At 39.4% G+C, this 18895-nt stretch overlaps 1 protein-coding gene across 2 annotated transcripts in view; it reads left to right on the forward strand.

Annotated features, from left to right (window-relative positions):
- Positions 1-18895, forward strand: part of DIPK1A (divergent protein kinase domain 1A) — a 78456-nt gene that overhangs the window by 39838 nt on the left and 19723 nt on the right. For both annotated transcript variants that reach the window (XM_075182368.1, XM_075182369.1), the window contains exon 2: positions 12509-12602. In XM_075182368.1, coding sequence (XP_075038469.1) covers positions 12600-12602 — 3 coding nt within the window. In that variant the 5' untranslated portion in view covers positions 12509-12599. The remainder of the gene's footprint in view (positions 1-12508; positions 12603-18895) is intronic.

The following is an 18895-nucleotide window of genomic DNA, read 5'->3' on the forward strand; positions in this document are numbered from 1 at the left end:
GATAGTTAAAGCAGTTTCTTATTTCTAAACTGTTTTCTAGTTTCAAACTTAAACGTAAAAAAATGCAGCATTCAAACTTACCCCAACTTTCCACTGCAGATCTCTTTAAGCATTTTCTGAATTATTTCTTTACTCATCACAATCAACAAACACAGCAAACAGTCAGTGTCTGGGCAGCACGGTGGCTCAGTGGTTAGCACTTCTACCTCACAGCACTGGGGTCATGAGTTCAATTCCTGACCATGGCCTTATCTGTGTGGAGTTTGTATGTGCTCCCCATGTTTGCCTGGGTTTCCTCCGGGTGCTCCGGTTTTCTCCCACACTCGAAAAAAACATATCAGTAGGTTAATTGGCTGCTTTTAAAATTAACATTAGTCTCCATCAGTCTGTATGTGTGTGTGTGTGTTAGGGAATTTAGACTGTAAGCTCCAATGGGGCAGGGACTGATGTGAGTGTATTCTGTGTACAGTGCTGCGAAATTAGTGGCGCTATATAAATAACTGATTATGGTGAAAGAGGACACAAGCTCATTTATTTACTTTTCAAATTTGCTTCACCCTCTTGGTTTGTGTGTGGGTTTTGTTTTTGGGTCTTTTGTATGTATGTGTGCCTAAATATGGGACTTTTATCAAGGGCTTGTTTGTGTTTGCACTTTTATCTATAATATAGTGGGATAAAATAATATGTTTTATTGCATTATTAAGACAGCATAGACGTAGATAAAGGGATGGTAACAATAATCTATTAAATTGTAGCTTATTTTGCTTTACAAAAATGTAATAATCTAGTATATCTAAAGTATACATATAAATCTGTCATTGCTACTATGTCTTTTCATGCCCAGGGGTGCGCTAATTGCAAATCTCATTATAATATGGTCATCTATCCCAGAGATTTAATTGGATCTATAGCATGGCTCCTGAATAATATGACTATTTCATAATGCATTATGAATTAAAAGTGGTGGATACCCACAGCTAGAGTGTGATTAGATACAACATTGTGGATACATTTATTAAAATAGACCAGTTTGGGTGTATTTTGTGTATATAATCACAAGAGAAAAACATTCACAACGGTGGAGTTATCATACAAGGCACACAAATATATGTGTGAAGAATAATAGAGAGATTGCATAATATAGGTGTGTATATTGTCAGCAGTGACCAGAGGCTTTAATGATTTAGAATCAAGGGTGAAACTACAGAGTCATAGATGTTTATGAGAACTTCCACAGGTTACTTTGTGAAACTGTTTTTGCCCATAGCAACTAACCAGATCCCAACTCATTTTCTAATACAGTTCGGGATAACAAGATAAATGTCTGGTTACAATGGCCAGCAACACATATTTTACCTTCAGAACAGGTGTCATAAATGTCATGTTTTATTTCTGTTGATAGATGTTTTTTCCCCTGAAATGTTTGTTTCCTTAATAGATACATTTTTATTGACATCCTATATGTATTTCACACAGTCGGATATTATCTCATAGTAGGTTTGTGTTTTAGTTTCACACAAGTTTTTTGTTTGGTTTATCAGACACAGCAGCCACTGTTTGTGCTAATCCAATCTTTATCAGTTTTAGGCACATCATACTAAGGTGTCAGCTCCTATTGGGCCTCATGTAGAGTTAAAAGCGAAGCAAAAAAACTAGCAAGTTTGCGCCTTGGCAAAATCATGTTGCATTGCGGGGGTGCAAATTTAATATGTGCAGATGGATTTAGTTAGGAGTGGGCGTGTCCTTGCAGAACCCTAAATTGCAGTATTAAAATAAAGCTGTCCGGTATTTGTGTGCTACATGCAAAAGCAGCCAGTATGTTCCCTACATGCAAAAAAATAAAAATGAATTTACACCATACTTCCCAACTTTGGCAAGTTCAACTCCGGGAGATTGGGGGAAGCTTGGTGTGGGGGCAGGGCTTCTCAGTGAATTGCACCATTTGGCCCCGCCCCTAAGCTGCCATCACATTTCCTGGCCTATTACAGCAGGGCCACGCCCCCCTGCCGCTTAACTATTGAAGTGGCCAGGATTCGGGATCTTGTCCTGCTCTCCCGGGAGTCCGGGAGGATTCCCAGAAATTCAGAAGTCTTCCGGACATTCAGAGAGAGTAGGCAACTATGATTTACACCACTTGCATTGTACCATGGTTTTTCCAAGAATGTTTTTTTTTTTCAATGCTACCAACTGTAAATGAGGCCTATTGTGTTTCAGCACCAACTGCACATTTATTGATAGGGTAAGTGAAGTGGAAAAAGGTTGGGTGCTGATTTCGTTTTGTGGTCATCCTCATTGTGGGTAACATTCATGAATTTCTGAGGGAGTGTATGAAACACATGCAATATTCCTCAGTGTCACATACAATACTTCTTGTCTTGTGGAGGGGTTTAGAGGAGGCATGTATTGTTTATACATCCATTTTCCCTTCTTTTTTTCTCCCTTATTTAAGTATTGTGGTTTTTTTTTAAGCTTTGAATTTGGCTTTTACTATTACCATTCTATGATTCCATTTTGCAGAGCTCTAATATTAACATTCATCCTTCCAATAGTATGGTATTAATAGGACTCCTATAGATTTGAAACCAAAATTCTGATTATAATACTGGCCGTACCCTAGGGGCGATAAGGCCAAGAGAACCATAGAATGTGGGGCCTGGTGCGGTGGCACCCCCCAAAATTCAGCCCTTACTGCCACAATAGCACAATAGCCTCCCACCGGAATACTGAAAATATATTTTATTTGGATGTAGACGCAAAAGGACTGTGAATTCTAGGGGACAATATTCCAAAGTGTACAACTAAAATGTGATGGAGAGCCAAAATGTTAAAATACCTTTAAAGAGTATCCACACTGAGAGCCGTGCAAAAGTGGAATTACTGCAGGAACATTAGTCAAAATTGACCAAAGCCCCCCTCTTAGAGCTTTACAAAACAGGGTCCTCTATAAATGTATTTGGGCTGGGTTTATTTATACAAGTGACCTAGGCAAGGATCGTGTTTGCAGCTTTTGATTTATAAACCATACTAGAAATGTTTTTTTTCATTTTGTGTACTGGTAACACAGCTGACAGAATAGACATATTGTAGAGCAGTGATGGGCAACCTGATACACTTCAGTGACTGTATGGTTGGTCCCTCTAGCCTTCAAAAAGGCCGCACATTACCCTTAATCTCAGTAATAAGTTAAAATAATACATGTAATCAAAGAAAGAGACACTGATCTGTAATAACCTATCAGCAGGCATATTAAATATGTGTTACAAAGAAATCCGACAATAAAGTGGGAAAGAGTTGGGGGTCGCAGGTGAAGGCTCGGAGGGCAGTCTGTTGCCCGTCACTGTTGGTCATCAGCTGAGTGAATAAAATGTCATTGCAGCTTGCAATGGTTAGTTAGCCAGTTTGGTTGTAAAAGCAACTAAACTATACAACAAAATTTGTGACCATATTTATAAAATAAATTTGTTGCCCGTCTCACAGGCAGTAATAACCCTACTTTTAAGCTACCATGTTCTCCATTTGAAACCTTTTACAAGTCTTGGCAAAGTTTACTAAAATTTTCCCAAACCAGGAACATTTTTGTACAATTAGTTCATTCACAATGTTGCTACTTAATCTATTCTGATAAATAAAACACATGTCATTGAAAAATGAAGTGTTGCAAAGTTCTGTTCCTTATAAATACTAAGTCCTTGGCAAACACCACTGGGTTGCTTTTGCCAATTTAAAATGTAAAATGAAGTGGTTTTCATTTAGAAAAGAGATGCAAAACAACTGTGCACATTTATGTAGACAAAAGTAATGGTTATAATTGTCATCCATACATTCACCTTCTGCTAATACAATGTCGCATGTACAATTTTCCTTTTAGTAATTTTTCACAGAAAGGTTGTACAACATTCTCCTTGTTATACTGATGAAGATACTTGTGCACTATTACGAATTGACAATAGTAAAATTTAAAGCGGCGCTGGCTTGTAAAGGCAAACTTGCCTTTACAAGCCAGCGCCGCTTTAAATTTTAGCTGTCAACTCGCCGATTTCCGGCGAGTTAAAAAAAAAACAGACTATGATACATTTACCCCAAGATCTCTTTAAAAACGTCACTTTATATGATTTCTTCGTGGCTGTGATTTTGTTTCACTTTTTTCTGAATAGCTTAATCCCATTATTATGGTCCCAATTTCATACAAATCTTCTAGGAACTGAGAAATCACTTAAAGCTCCTCTCTTCTCCCCTCGTTTGGACCTGTGAATGTTTGAAGCACAAACCCGACTTATGAAACACTCACCTCCTCCTGCCATCTCAGCTCTTTGGGAAAGTAGACTAATATCTGACCGTTGAGGGTCATTTGCTATATGCTGCTCTCTTTCGAGTGAGCCGAGCTTAGGTTAATGATGTAATAGTGTATGAATAAAATGCCTGTTCCTTGTTCACTTGATGGTACATCCTGACCTTCATTCTTAAAACATTGTTAGACAGGAAGAGAAGCAAAGCTTAACCTGCTACTTATTCTCTATACAAGGTGAATAACATGGACTTCGTTTAAGATGGTCTTTTTGGTGATCTGTGCTATAAACAAGTCAACTTGGTCTAAAGGATAATGAAAAGTAAAGTGGTGTTTCAATAAGTGTAGTAATTGGCATTAGCCGGGAGTGCTGCGCTTCTTTGTATGGACGATAGAAGAAACAATCAATAGAACTGCATTGTTATATACGGACAATAGACTGTACAGTCCAGCATAGTCATATTAACTTTTAATAGCTTTTCCATTGTAATAATGTACGGCTAGATTTATACATGTAATGGTACATGAATATATAGCAAATTACCTAAAGTAGTAATTCTCCACTGGTATTATGACCGGCATGTCAGAATTTCTGGTGTTCTGTATTTAAATAAGTGGTGAATGATAACGACTGTATGCAAGCAGGGCTAGTTTTGAACACTGTTGTGAAAACTGTTGGGGGAGATTCCCCTTATTTCACACACCCCATGTAATAATTTTAGGAGATTTTTTGTAACCTTTTGATTTTGCTACATGTTTGTTTGGAACATAATATAATGACTTATTTTATTTTTCAAACACCAGGGGGTATATTTACTAAACTGCGGGTTTGAAAAAGTGGATATGTTGCCTATAGCAACCAATCAGATTCTAGCTATCTTTTATTTAGTACATTCTACAAAATTGCAGCTAGAATGTGATTGATTGCTATAGGTAAGATCTCCACTTTTGCAAACCCGCAGTTTAGTAAATATACACCCCGGATAGAGAATAATATTTTCATTTTCTTTAAGGAATCATGTTTTGAACGCTAGAGATTTGTGCTTGCTAAGATACGAAGCTTCATACATCTTTTATCTACAAACTGCATCTGTCACTGAACATTTTCTTTATTGGTTCAGATTTGTGACAGGGACAGTGAATGCATTGTAAGATTGTGAGCATTGTAGACTGCGTAGATTCAATCTAAACACATGTGGCAGGAACTCAGATGGTAGTGAAACTCAGCAGATGACCCACCTAATGTTCTCCCTCCATTGTCCTCTATTTCTGCATGCTTCCTGTAGGAATCTGAAACGTGTACCTTCACTTTACATGGTTAAATAATACAAACAAAACAAAGGGGACAATAAAATGGGTGTGATGTTCAGGTAATGATCTTCGCTCAAACATATTTAGATGGCGCATAGCAGCTAAATGAATCGACCCCAAAGAGTCTAAGGGGGGTATTCAATTGACGGCGGGATCGCCGAAAACCCTGCACTCGGAAACTATTACCGATAATACGGTAATCCTGCGCGTAAATACCGTTAATACGGTAATTTACTCGCTGGATTTCAGCTCGCAGCTCAGGGAGCTGCGAGCTGAAATCCAGCGAGATATTACCGTATTAATGGTAATATTTTTCGAGCACAGGGTTTTCGATGATCCCGCCGTCAATTGAATACCCCCCTAAACATTCTACAGTTAGAGTTTGTCATAGGATAAAAGTAACATAATATATATATATATATATATATATATATATATATATATATATATATATATATATATATTTACCCAATCTCCCGTAATGTTGTGTAGGTGTGTACGCATGAATTGGCATGCTCATCGTTGGTGAAAGCATTACTCAAATTACATCTGAAATAAGATTACACAGGTGTACCCTGCTTAACATCTATCTTTGCATAACTGCCTCAGATTCTTTTAAAAAAATATAAAAAAAAAATAATAATCCTAAAATAGGTCTACAAAAATCTTGTAATTTAAACATATATATCCCCATTTAAAATTGTCAGCTCATTAAAAACATCTGCTTTCTATAATCTTTCTTTGACGGCATGCCATGTTCATTAATGTACTTCTAGAAAACCTTCCTGTTGAGAAGCACTGTAAAATATCACATTTCACAAAGAGACTGAAGATGGTTGTAAAAATATATTGCATGTTTTCCAACATATAAAATGTTTGGCCTATCTCTTTCTAGAATAAACAAAGTCTTCTCTCTAACATGCTAATAGGAAGTCTGATATTGACAATACTAAATATTGTATGTTCTCCATACAAAGGAGTCATGTGATATGTCCTACAGCAAATTTTAATAAACACATTTTGGATTAACTACAGAAGGGATATCTCAGAAATGGAGCACCTGCAATATTGTTACTTGAGAACACCACTTCCTCTACGAACATTAGGTCCAAGTTCATCTCTAGTTCAAAACAACCTCCATTTATCTCAATTGTTGTTGGTAAATGCATTTTCATTCCTCAGATAAATTCTACATCATTAGCGCATGCACATAATACAATCAAAAGGAGAGGTGGTGTTCTTTATCCTTCTCAGCCTTGGAGATTGAAAAGGATACAGAAATGGAAGTTCAATCAATTTTATAGGTTCACAGCAGGTGCTTGTAAGGGTGGGGTTATCCAGCACACTGCTGTGGACCAGTAAAAGAGCTGCTATTCTAATTGTACGCATAATGCAGAAATCTAAGTTGCCCACATTTGCAAATATATGATATGCCACCGACCCCAACAAGATGCCTCTGCTTATAGATTGGTCCTAACTCTAAACAATGAGAGTCCCTATATTGCGTCATACATTCACGTGTTTTTAAAGTGAGCTAACTTACCAAGAGATAGCCCAGGAACTACCAAATGGCAATAGAGGATCAGCATTCACCATCAGCTCATATATATATATATATATATATATATATATATATATATATATATATATATATATATATATATATATATATATATATATATATATATATATATATATATATATATGCTTAGTGGCGTGTGTTAGTCTGTCTGTGTGTGTGGAAAAAATAAAACCAAGCTGCAGCGCCACCTGCTGAGCGGAGTTATACACTGACCTACTAAATTCTTAGTGTGTGTGGAAAAAAAAATTCAGAAAGGGCTGAAATTTGGTATACTAAGATGTTTTTAATTTGTTAATTGTTAAAAGTGTTTATAAAGATTTAAAAAAAATATATATATATTTCTTGAAGGTGAAGTGACAGTTGGGAGTGGTTTGTGGTTGCCAGGGGTAACAGTGGGGAGTGGTTGGTGGTTGCCGGAGGTGACAGAGCGAGAGGAGTGTGATACTCAGGACCGCTGAGAGAGATCCCTGTGTCTGGATAGACATCTGGATAGATGTGGCGATGAAAATGAAGGATGAGGTGATGGAGAAGAATGATGAGGTGGTGACATGTGGACAAAACCACGTTAAAAAAGGGCGCTTACGTCGGGAAGTAACGCTCTTCCCCTGAGGAGGCCTGGGCTATGGCCCAAATGCATGACAAGAACCTTTTTAACACCTTAAGTAGCTTGATTTGACTAGAATGCATGAGTATTATGCACGGGTTAACTTGTATGTGTATGTGTATATAGCCACAATTCCTGATTGGTTTAACCTCAAAGAACTTCATCTTCATATATTTGACAGGCTCTTTGTGTTTGGAGCAGTGTAACAGTATATACACTTTGTTACATTCAAATAAATATCTTCAATGCGGACCAGAACATGTTGTACGTCTCGGTGCAGAAAAATGCTAGAGGGTTCTAAATGCTGAAATATTTTCGGAATACTTGTGTTCTTTCCCTCAAGCTTAATTACAAGGTAGTTCCAGAAAGGTTTCAACCATTATTCATTAACCACAAAACATCTCAGAAATTCATCCAGTGCATAAACATGTTAAATTATCCACCACAAACAAAGGATGTAATATATGATTACATCTGATCTGATGTCTCAGCAGTTTCGGCTATAAAATATAAATCTTTTGATAAGATGTTTGTCAGATTGTAGTCTGAAGTCCATTTAATTTGAGCTTCGCAGGAATTAAAGAATGAGTACTTTGCGCCATTAGACAAAAGACAGTTTATGTCTTCATAGTATGGTCCTTACAGAGAACATTGATGTCTATTTATTAAAGAGAAAAAGTTGTGATATGCAATTTATTTTCTAATGGTAAAAGGTAATGGAGAATTCAAGACTACTATTTTTTTTTTTAATCCCACCGCAGAATGCTGGATGTCATCCCATAAACCCTGTATTTACACTTTACTTTCAAAATTGTCAAGGTACAGTACCCAGGAGAATAGATTGAGCAGGGCTACGTCATGGTTGAATAGATTATGGGGGACCTGAAGAAAGGACCCCATGATTTTACTATTTGGGGAAAAAGATTATGGAAAAATATCAAGACTGGAGTTATTTAGTTACTTATTTACTAGAAGTAGTCTTATTATGTTGTCAAGCCTTCTGCTGTAGTGTCCCTTACTTGATTTACAGGCAGGAGGACTGGGGTGCATTAAAAAAAAAACAACTTGTACACTTTATCTATTTTATATCTGTTAGAAAGCTGTAGAAAATAATTGTAAATGTCATTCGCCAATCTTCCTAAAGAAACTTGCAATTAGGGGCATTTATAAAGCTGGCAAGAAGAATAATTATTCCCTGTAATTCGGGCTACCCAGAAATTTTCTGCACTTCCTAATACGTGGCATGAAAAATGAGTTGGAGCTCAGTGGGAAAGGGTGTAGAGTTTGTCAGCTTGGCTTGCCGCCCAACCTGCCTTCTGGAACCCATGCATGCGGGGGCCTCACTGGAGGGGCGGCCTCATGTGATGATACAGGCAGTCATGTCTTTGGTGGGGGTGTGGACAATGGACCAAAAGCACCAGCGCCGGGTATAAGGAGATCACATGGGTGACCAGAGTCTATAAAGTCTTTGGTTTCCCCACAATTTCGGTGCAGTGGCCATATTGCAATCCGTGAGGAAGAAGGGTGGTCCCAGCTCCCTGATGAGAGGTTATGTGGTTGTAATATGTGGTTTGTGAGGAGGACAACCTGTACCGAAGTGGAGTGTAGAGGGCAGCAGTGTGACTGTGACTAGGCTGAGTCCTGTGTAATGGGATGATGTGCACCGAGAGTGAGTGAAAAATGTATTTAAGAGAATGTGGAACCACTGCACCCACCAGCACCAGGTATGCGACTGTGACATTATTTGTAAGTAAGTACTGTGCAGGTGGAGTAAGGAGAATGTGTATTTGTATTTAAAAGCCTTTAACATCTGGTAAGAGACTGTACTGGAGATGTTGTGCTTGTAACTGTGGCATCCGTGTTATGCTTATATGCTGGAGGAAGTAAAAGAATAGAAATAAAGTTTTATTTTATTTGAACTGAGATGGACTGGCACCCATTTACACTGTACTGCGCTACTACACTAGTGTTCGCTGCACGCAACCTGTGTTTAAACACCTGTGTATTTGGGTGCCACTGGTACGTATGTCATACCCACGTCCTAGCTGAGCTAGAGGAGAGCGGGAGTAGGGGTTGTGCCAAACTACACTCTGATACATTACAGTTTGCACACAGTACTAAGGGGAGTTCACATATACATGGAATGCCCTTCCCCAACACCTGCTCTGCTCCTGCATGCACGCACGCACGCACCCACCCACGGTTTTCCCAAAATCCTGGGTTTTTCAACAGCTTGCTTTGGGTTTATTGAAAACCACAATGTAAAAAAAAAAAAAAAAAAGCGGTGTGGTCAATTAAAACATTATTTTGTTAAAAAAATTAAATAAAATATATATTTATATAATTTTTGTACTAATTTGCTATATCCATGTAAACCGCAATAGAAGTAACACTTACAATTGCATTCATCAAATTATTTCAGATGTCTACCTCACAATGAGTTAGTTTTGCAATCTTAGAATTACATTGGGTCATTGTTGCTTATTCTAGCTATAATAAAATATATTGGCACTTAATTATGACATGGACTCTGCCCACCTGTATCGTTATCAAGATAAAGCAGTGAGCGGACATTGCTAATTGAATCCCTCTTGCTGGATGTTCTAACATTGGCTTCCAGTAATTTCCTTTTGCTGATCAATTCCCTTTACTTTCCCAAAAGCCCCTCCATGCTGTCGCTGCCTGACAAGATTAAGGGGTAGAGGACTCTAAGAATAAAATTAATTTTAGTGTCCTTCCTTAAGAGTCTTAAGGAAGGACACTAAAATTCATTTTATTCTTGTTTTCTTATTGAGCTGTGATAAGTAAAAGTAAAAACACAGATTAATTTACATCACTGGTCCCTGTTGGCAATTGCACAATAAATAATCCTTGAAACAGCAAACTGGTAGTACTGAACTTTCCACTAAAGAAAGTAAATTCTGAAAACATGACTGTTATGACATGTAGATTAATTGAACCAAGTGAAAAGTAATACTTCTGTGAAATGATAGAGTAGATCTGGTACTTCATAAAATTATCACCTTGTCAACTGCTTAACAGTGTAATTAGTGGCCTGGAACTTAATCATGAACTAACTATAGGTGTCTAATAAAAAAAGACATCAATTACCTGACTGTAATCCCTGCATCATGCACTCCGTCATTATTTCATTGTGCTCTGGGGAGAAATGAGTTTGTGATCCTACAAAGCGTCTCAGCTGGCCTGTTCTAACGTGCTAGTATTACAACAAATGAGCTAGTAACTGTTTCTCAGGTGATGAGAAACTTTCAATTTGGAGCCTATTTTTATACCCTGGTCCTGAATTATAGCACTCGCTTTCTTTCTTTCTTTTTTTTTTATTGTATTCTCAATATAAATGTTCATAATGATTGCTCACTATGGAGTTGTCTTCCTGTCAATGAATGTAGTTTGCGTTGGGTAAGTGCCCACTTTATGGCCCACAAATAAAGCAGGGAGTTATTTACACACACTGTTCAGGAAGCTATTTTGTGAGCTGAACTAATTAATGATCATGAAAACATGCTGTCACTGGTTATTAGTGAACTGATGGGCCGTCTGCTCATGAACATTGGTTTAGTACTCATATGTTGCTGCTTTTTACTACGTCTACTTCTCTTTACATGTTGTTGTCTTCTCTTTTATCTGCTAATTCAGTGGGCCGCAACTGTCATTGCTTGTCATTTGCTTGGTATTGTTTCTTAGTACTTGAACAAAAGGTAGACCTACATTCCATGAATGCTATTTAATCTTACATTAATAATAAATAATAGAATTATTTAAGCATCTTTCATTCATATTAATACATTGAGTTGCAAAAAATGCACAATAAAGTATAATTCTGAATCATAGGAAATGAAATTAAGAACCCAATTTTAAATATGATTTTATATATATATATATATATATATATATATATATATATATATATATATATATTATTTAGATATATATATATATATATATATATATATATATATATATATATATATATATATATATTATTTAGATATATATATATATATAAAGACTGTATTACTGAGCTGAATAATATATCTGAAATAACAGTTTATTCTTAAATATGTCCACTATGCTCTCTTGCAGCAATAAGCTGCTATATATTGGCAAAGCATGCTGGGAGTTGTAGTTTCACAATACCTGGAGTGTCACAGGTTAGCCAACACTGTCCTACAGCATGGCGGTTATTTCAGGCCACACATCCAATCAGGCCAATTGTCTGCCACTGCAGCGTTTGTAGCCAGCAATGTATATAACCATTAAAAAATGTCAAAACATTTCACCCTCCTTTCATTTTATTGTATTTTCCCTTCTGATGCATACAAGTCTTCTGTTACCCTTAATGTTTACATGAAGCTACGTTACATTTATGTGTAAAACTGAAACTCTTCAATAAACTTGTATTCCATAGACAATTCTTTCTCTCAGATAGTTCAGTACAGCACAAGTCTGCCCGCTGTGTGAGACTCCCATTATGGCAGCCCCCAGACAGTGAAAGACTGAGATTGTAGTAATGATGAGTCAGTATAAATTAGTTTGTTTTTCCATTTTTATATATTTATTTATTTCATTTTTACTTATTGATCAAATTCTCATTGAAATGTATAATTACTTTTGAACAAAGCATCTCTAAATCTTGACACTATAATTTGCCTTTAAATTAGTACATGAGGCAGGTAAATATAACATACTGTCTTCTTTCCCCCAGAACCGATGCATCCAGGCAAACGGACCTAGCGGTACCATCATTGCATCCACCTCACTAATCTGAAGCTGTAACCAGAAGACCATCGTCTTTAATGGTAAGAGAAGACATTTGGCTTTGTGTTTGGAATAAGATTCTGGTAAAAAGAAGTAATCACATTCCTCAGATTCTACATCTGTTGAGCCTGAGAAACATATTTCCCAACACTGCAGTGATACGTGATGCCAAGATTGTCCTAGAGGAAACTCCATAATGAGGCATCTTCCTAACTCTTTTCTAACTAAATTGATTTAATCTCAGGAAGTGGCTGATAAAGGGCTCCTTCTCATAGAAAATTACCTTTTATTCACAAAACACTTGGTAACATTTCCCCAGATCTGGGCTGAATTAGGACACTCCATCACAGATATGTGAGCATTACCTAGATTCATTGCTTGTAATATCCCTTTTATTATCCTAGCCAGGAGTTTTACCCTCAGCAACTGCATTATTCTTTGTAATAAAGCAACAGATAGCCATGGTTCTATGATTTACAGGATTATACCATTAAGGCAACTAATGTATTCAATTATCTATCAGGATCAGAGTGGCAAATGTTTGATATTATGCAAAAGCCGATCAATGTTCTATCTTTCAGAGTTATTGAACTCAGAGATAAATTCAGGAGTGTATCAATTGGCAAGGATGCTTTTTTTTTTTCTTTCTTTTTTTTTTTTTTTTAAAGTACTGCAATGCAACACTTTTATCCAACCCACTTTTATCCACTGATACACAACATGTAACCCGCATGCAGGGCAGGTCCAAGGTACTCTGCGCCATAAGCAAAGCTTCAGTCTCCCACCCTTCCTCCCCAAATACCCACTTCCCTGCGCCTCACTCTCTTGTAAAATAAAAATAATAACTCTTACCCCTTCCTGGCTGGCTGGCAAGGCTGCAGCCCACATGCACTGATGTCTGATGCAGAACGCTGTCTAGGGGAAAACACTTGATTTCTGGGGTTGGGTGAGGGGTAATGTTTCAAATGTTACAGAACCAAGTTAAACAAAAATCCCATCTGCCCACCAGCTTTCCCCTCACATACCATCAGCCCACCAACTTTTCTATACTTGCTGAACACCATATTTTCTCATACATGACTCCTGCTGCCCTTCAGCTTTTTTCTCATATGCCCCTGGTGTCCTACAGCTTTTCAATCACGTTCCCCCTGCTTCCCACCAGTTTAATGCTGTATCTATGTAACTTAGGTGGTCCTTGTATTTCTTTAGACTTATCAAGTAAAGTCATTTACCTTTAACTATACAGTATTTTATGCACAATGCTATTGCTCCTATCAATTTCCAGTGGCTGTGCTCAGCTGAACTTCTGCTATTCTGGGCTACTCTAATTCATGGTAGCCATTTCTCTGTCCTCTGCTCTCCTAGGGCTGGAGTTTGGGTGGGAGTGAAGCAGTGAAGGAGGGCGTCTTGCTGCTGTCCTCTACTGAGTCAATGAGCAATACGTGTGTGTGACATCATTTCAATGACCGCCCCTTCCCTGGTAATATACAAGCTGTGTAGGACTGGTGGACGCTGCCAGCATTACACTAACAGTGTCTCATTCAGAGACATTATTTTTTTTTTTATACAACCCCCCCCCCCCCAGTGCCTGGTGCCCTGGGCAACTGCCTAATGGTGCTGCTGGCCCTACCCGCATGGCCCCTACAGATACAGGGAGACACTAGAGGCTGGGAGAGAAATACTACTTTATCAGCTCCGACATTGTACCAGTTCTCAACATGGCTGTTGGGTCTCCATGGGAGGATAGGTAAGTAATGTGCAGGGGAATGTGCTGCTAATGGGGTGGGGTGATGAATCTGTTACTACAGAGGTGAGAGTGGACCGAATGTGTTACTACAGAGGTGAGAGTGGGCCGAATGTATTGCTACAGAGGTGAGAGTGGGCCGAATGTATTACTACAGAGGTGAGAGTGGGCTGAATGTGCTACTACAGAGGTGAGAGTGGGCCGAATGTGCTCCTACAGAGGTGAGAGTGGGCCGAATGTATTACTACAGAGGTGAGAGTGGGCCGAATGTGCTCCTACAGAGGTGAGAGTGGGCCGAATGTGCTCCTACAGAGGTGAGAGTGGGCCGAATGTGCTCCTACAGAGGTGAGAGTGGGCCGACTGTGTTACTACAGAGGTGAGAGTGGGCCGAATGTGTTACTACAGAGGTGAGAGTGGGCCAAATGTGTTACTACAGAGGTGAGAGTGGGCCGACTGTGTTACTACAGAGGTGAGAGTGGGCCGACTGTGTTACTACAGAGGTGAGAGTGGGTCGACTGTATTACTACAGAGGTGAGAGTGGGCCGAATGTGTTACTACAGAGGTGAGAGTGGGCAGAATGTGCTCCTACAGAGGTGAGAGTGGGCCGATTGTGCTCCTACAGAGGTGAGAGTGGGCCGAATGTGCTCCTACAGAGGTGAGAGTGGGCCGAATGTGCTCCTACAGAGGTGAGAGTGGGCCGAATGTGCTCCTACAGAGGTGAGAGTGGGCCGAATGTGCTCCTACAGAGGTGAGAGTGGGCCGAATGTGCTCCTACAGAGGTGAGAGTGGGCCGAATGTGCTCCTACAGAGGTGAGAGTGGGCCGACTGTGTTACTACAGAGGTGAGAGTGGGCCGACTGTGTTACTACAGAGGTGAGAGTGGGCCGACTGTGTTACTACAGAGGTGAGAGTGGGCCGACTGTGTTACTACAGAGGTGAGAGTGGGCCGACTGTGTTACTACAGAGGTGAGAGTGGGCCGACTGTGTTACTACAGAGGTGAGAGTGGGCCGACTGTGTTACTACAGAGGTGAGAGTGGGCCGACTGTGTTACTACAGAGGTGAGAGTGGGCCGACTGTGTTACTACAGAGGTGAGAGTGGGCCGACTGTGTTACTACAGAGGTGAGAGTGGGCCGACTGTGTTACTACAGAGGTGAGAGTGGGCCGACTGTGTTACTACAGAGGTGAGAGTGGGCCGACTGTGTTACTACAGAGGTGAGAGTGGGCCGACTGTGTTACTACAGAGGTGAGAGTGGGCCGACTGTGTTACTACAGAGGTGAGAGTGGGCCGACTGTGTTACTACAGAGGTGAGAGTGGGCCGACTGTGTTACTACAGAGGTGAGAGTGGGCCGACTGTGTTACTACAGAGGTGAGAGTGGGCCGAATGTGTTACTACAGAGGTGAGAGTGGGCCGAATGTGTTACTACAGAGGTGAGATGGGGTCGAATGTGTTACTACAGAGGTGAGATGGGGTCGAATGTGCTTCTACAGAGTGAGAGTGGACCGAATATGTTACTACGGAGGTTAATGGTACAACATGTGTTTGGTTTCATCTTATAACATAATTTAGATGAGGGTCTACCATTTCTATTCAGTTTTCCTCCAACTCAATGGTGGAGCAAGGATATAAATATGATATAGATAATATGTTTAAATATGTTACTGAAATTTAGTGGTGTGTGCAAATGAAGCCAATACCACTATACAACGATCAGCTAAAACCACCTGCCTAATATTGTGTAGGTCCCCCACGTGCCAACAGAACAGCTCTGACCTGTCGAGGCATGAATTCCACAAGACCAATTTAGGTGTCCTGTGGTATCTGGCACCAAGACGTTGGCAGCAGATTCTTTAAGTCCTGTAAGTTGGGAGGTGGGGCCTCCATGACTCCGACTTGTTTTTCCAGCACAGCCCCCAGATACTCAATTGGATTGAGATCTGGGGAATTTGGAGGCCAAGTCAGCACCTTCAACTCCTTGTCATGTTCCTCCTGAACAATTTTTGGTGTGTGGCAGGGTGCATTATCCTGCTGACAGAGGCCACTGTCATCAAGGAATACCATTTCTATGTTTAGGTAGGTGGTACATGTTAAAGTAACATCCACATGAATGCCAGGAACCAAGGTTTCCCAGCAGAACATTGCCCAGTCATCTTGCCTTCTTCCCATAGTACATACTGGTGCCATGTCTTCCTCAGTTAAACAATGCACACACATCCGGCCATCCACGTGATGTAAACGAAATGTGATTCATCAAACAAGGCTACCTTCTTCCATGGTCCATTTCTGGAACACATTTGCCCATTGTAGCCCCATATGCAGCAAGCTGTGATTCACTGTGTGTTCTGACACCTGTCTAGCATAACCAGCATTAACTTTTTCAGCAATTTGCGCCAGAGTAGCTCTTCTCTGGGATTGGATCAGATGGGCTAGCCTTTGCTCCCATTGCGCATCAATGAGCCTTGGACACCTATGAGCCTGTCGCGAGTTCATCCGTTGTCTTTCCTTGGACCACTTTTAGTAGGTACTAACCACTGCATACTGGGAACACCCCACACGACCTGACGTTTTGGAGATGCTCTGACACAGTCTAGTCATCATAGAGTCGCTAAGATCCTTACTCTTGCCCATATTTTCTGCTTCCAACATATCAACTTCAAGAACTGACTGTTCACTTGCTGCCTAATATATCATCACCATCACCATTTATTTATATAGCGCCACTAATTCTGCGGGACTGTGAGTTATCTGTACATCAGTCCCTGCCCCATTGGAGCTTACAGTCTAAATTTCGTAACACACAGACAGACATGGAGAGAGAGACTAGGGTCAATTTGATAGCAGTCAATTAACCTACTAGTATCCCACCCCATTGACAGGTGCCATTGTAACGAGATAATCAATGTTATTCACTTCACTTGTCAGTGGTTTTAATGTTGTGGCTGACCAGTGTATGTTTTCGCAAAGTTACATTGATATCATTGTATATATAACACATAGATTTAAAGTCATTCTCATACATAGGAAGGAGAAGAAGCATTGCATTAACCAGTGTGCCTATCTAACCAATAAACCCAAAGATGATGATAACATTGAATCTAATTTAATCAGATTTAATATAAATATATATATATATATATCATGTGCAGAGCTGCTAAGGAGCAATGCATAAGACACACAGCAAGTTCTAAATTGAAAAAAGAAAACCACCTCATCACTGTGTAAGGTAATTGCTATAACATAGATCAGAACCATATGTATAGCCTACACAATTCAGAATGCTGCTAAAGTTGTGAAATAAAAATGGATCTATTTATTGTAATGGTTCTCACAACTGTATTGATCCTCAATGCCAGTTGTGAAGCAGATATGGAAAAACTCCACAGAAAAAGGCAAATTATGTTTCCTGCATAGAACATTGTGCCTTTATTTATTGTCCACACGGTATTGCTTTAATTGGTGGTGTAGATAAAGGCCTATAGCAAGAATGTTTTATATCCTTTAACATATACAGTAAACAATGGACAAGGGACAATTTATATATAGGGTTAAAGTTGTTCGGTTTTCGATTTTGTGTATGATTGTTTAACCTTGAATAAGCTAATTTAAAATCCGAACAGAGCCGTGCTGTACCTTTGTTTATTACACAGTCTTTCCTTTATACTCCTCTATAATTTCCCCATTGTTACGTCATTGTCAGTTCATCAAGAAGCTAAGCTGACTTAATTCTAACTGACCTCTCCCTTGCAGTTGGCTCATATAAAGAAGCACTACTGACTGCATATATCCAATTTCTTTACTACTTTTGCTTTAGTCTCCAAAGAGACATTCCAGAACCTGAGTCATTAGAGATTTGCTTTCAACTCCCTGACCAACTGTAACACATAGATTTAAAATCATTCTCATTCATAAGATGGAGAAGAAGCGTTGCATTAACTAGTGTGGCCAGCTAACTAAAAAAAACAAAAGGTGAAGTTTTAAAGGTATTTATTTGTGACACTTGGAATTCTATTACTACAATTGGCTATTCTCAGTGTTACATATCTAGCTGAATCCCACCTCAAAACAGTTCTCTCACCTCCATACACAACTTTATCACTGCCATCATTTTTTGCAGCAGTCTGCAACACCCCACACACATGCCAGAAGTGGCACTCGGACCACTTCTGTCTGGCACGCTGGCGCTCCGGAGCTGTGAAACCGAGGATGGGTGAAATGGAAGCATGCGCAGCAGCTCCGTTTCAGTCCTCTTCGGCTGCTTTAGGGAAGCAGCTCCCATGGAACGATGCTGACTCCAGAGTTAAGTATGATGGACAACAGGAACTGGGGGCACAGCTTTGAGGGGTAACAGAACCTGGGGGCACAAATATGAGGGATAACAGGAACTGGGGGCACAAAAATGAGGCATAATATGATCTGGGGCACAACTATGTGACATAACATGAACATCTACTTATTGGGCCCATTACTATTAATATTATAATGATATTAGCATGATAAAATAAGAATAATTAAATAATATATAAATATATATATACACAGTGGTCAAAGAGGAAATTTAGTAGTGGCAGTATGGAAAATGTAAGTGAATGG

This window comes from Mixophyes fleayi, chromosome 8, assembly GCF_038048845.1.
Source record: "Mixophyes fleayi isolate aMixFle1 chromosome 8, aMixFle1.hap1, whole genome shotgun sequence".
NCBI classification, from domain to species: Eukaryota; Metazoa; Chordata; class Amphibia; order Anura; family Limnodynastidae; genus Mixophyes; species Mixophyes fleayi.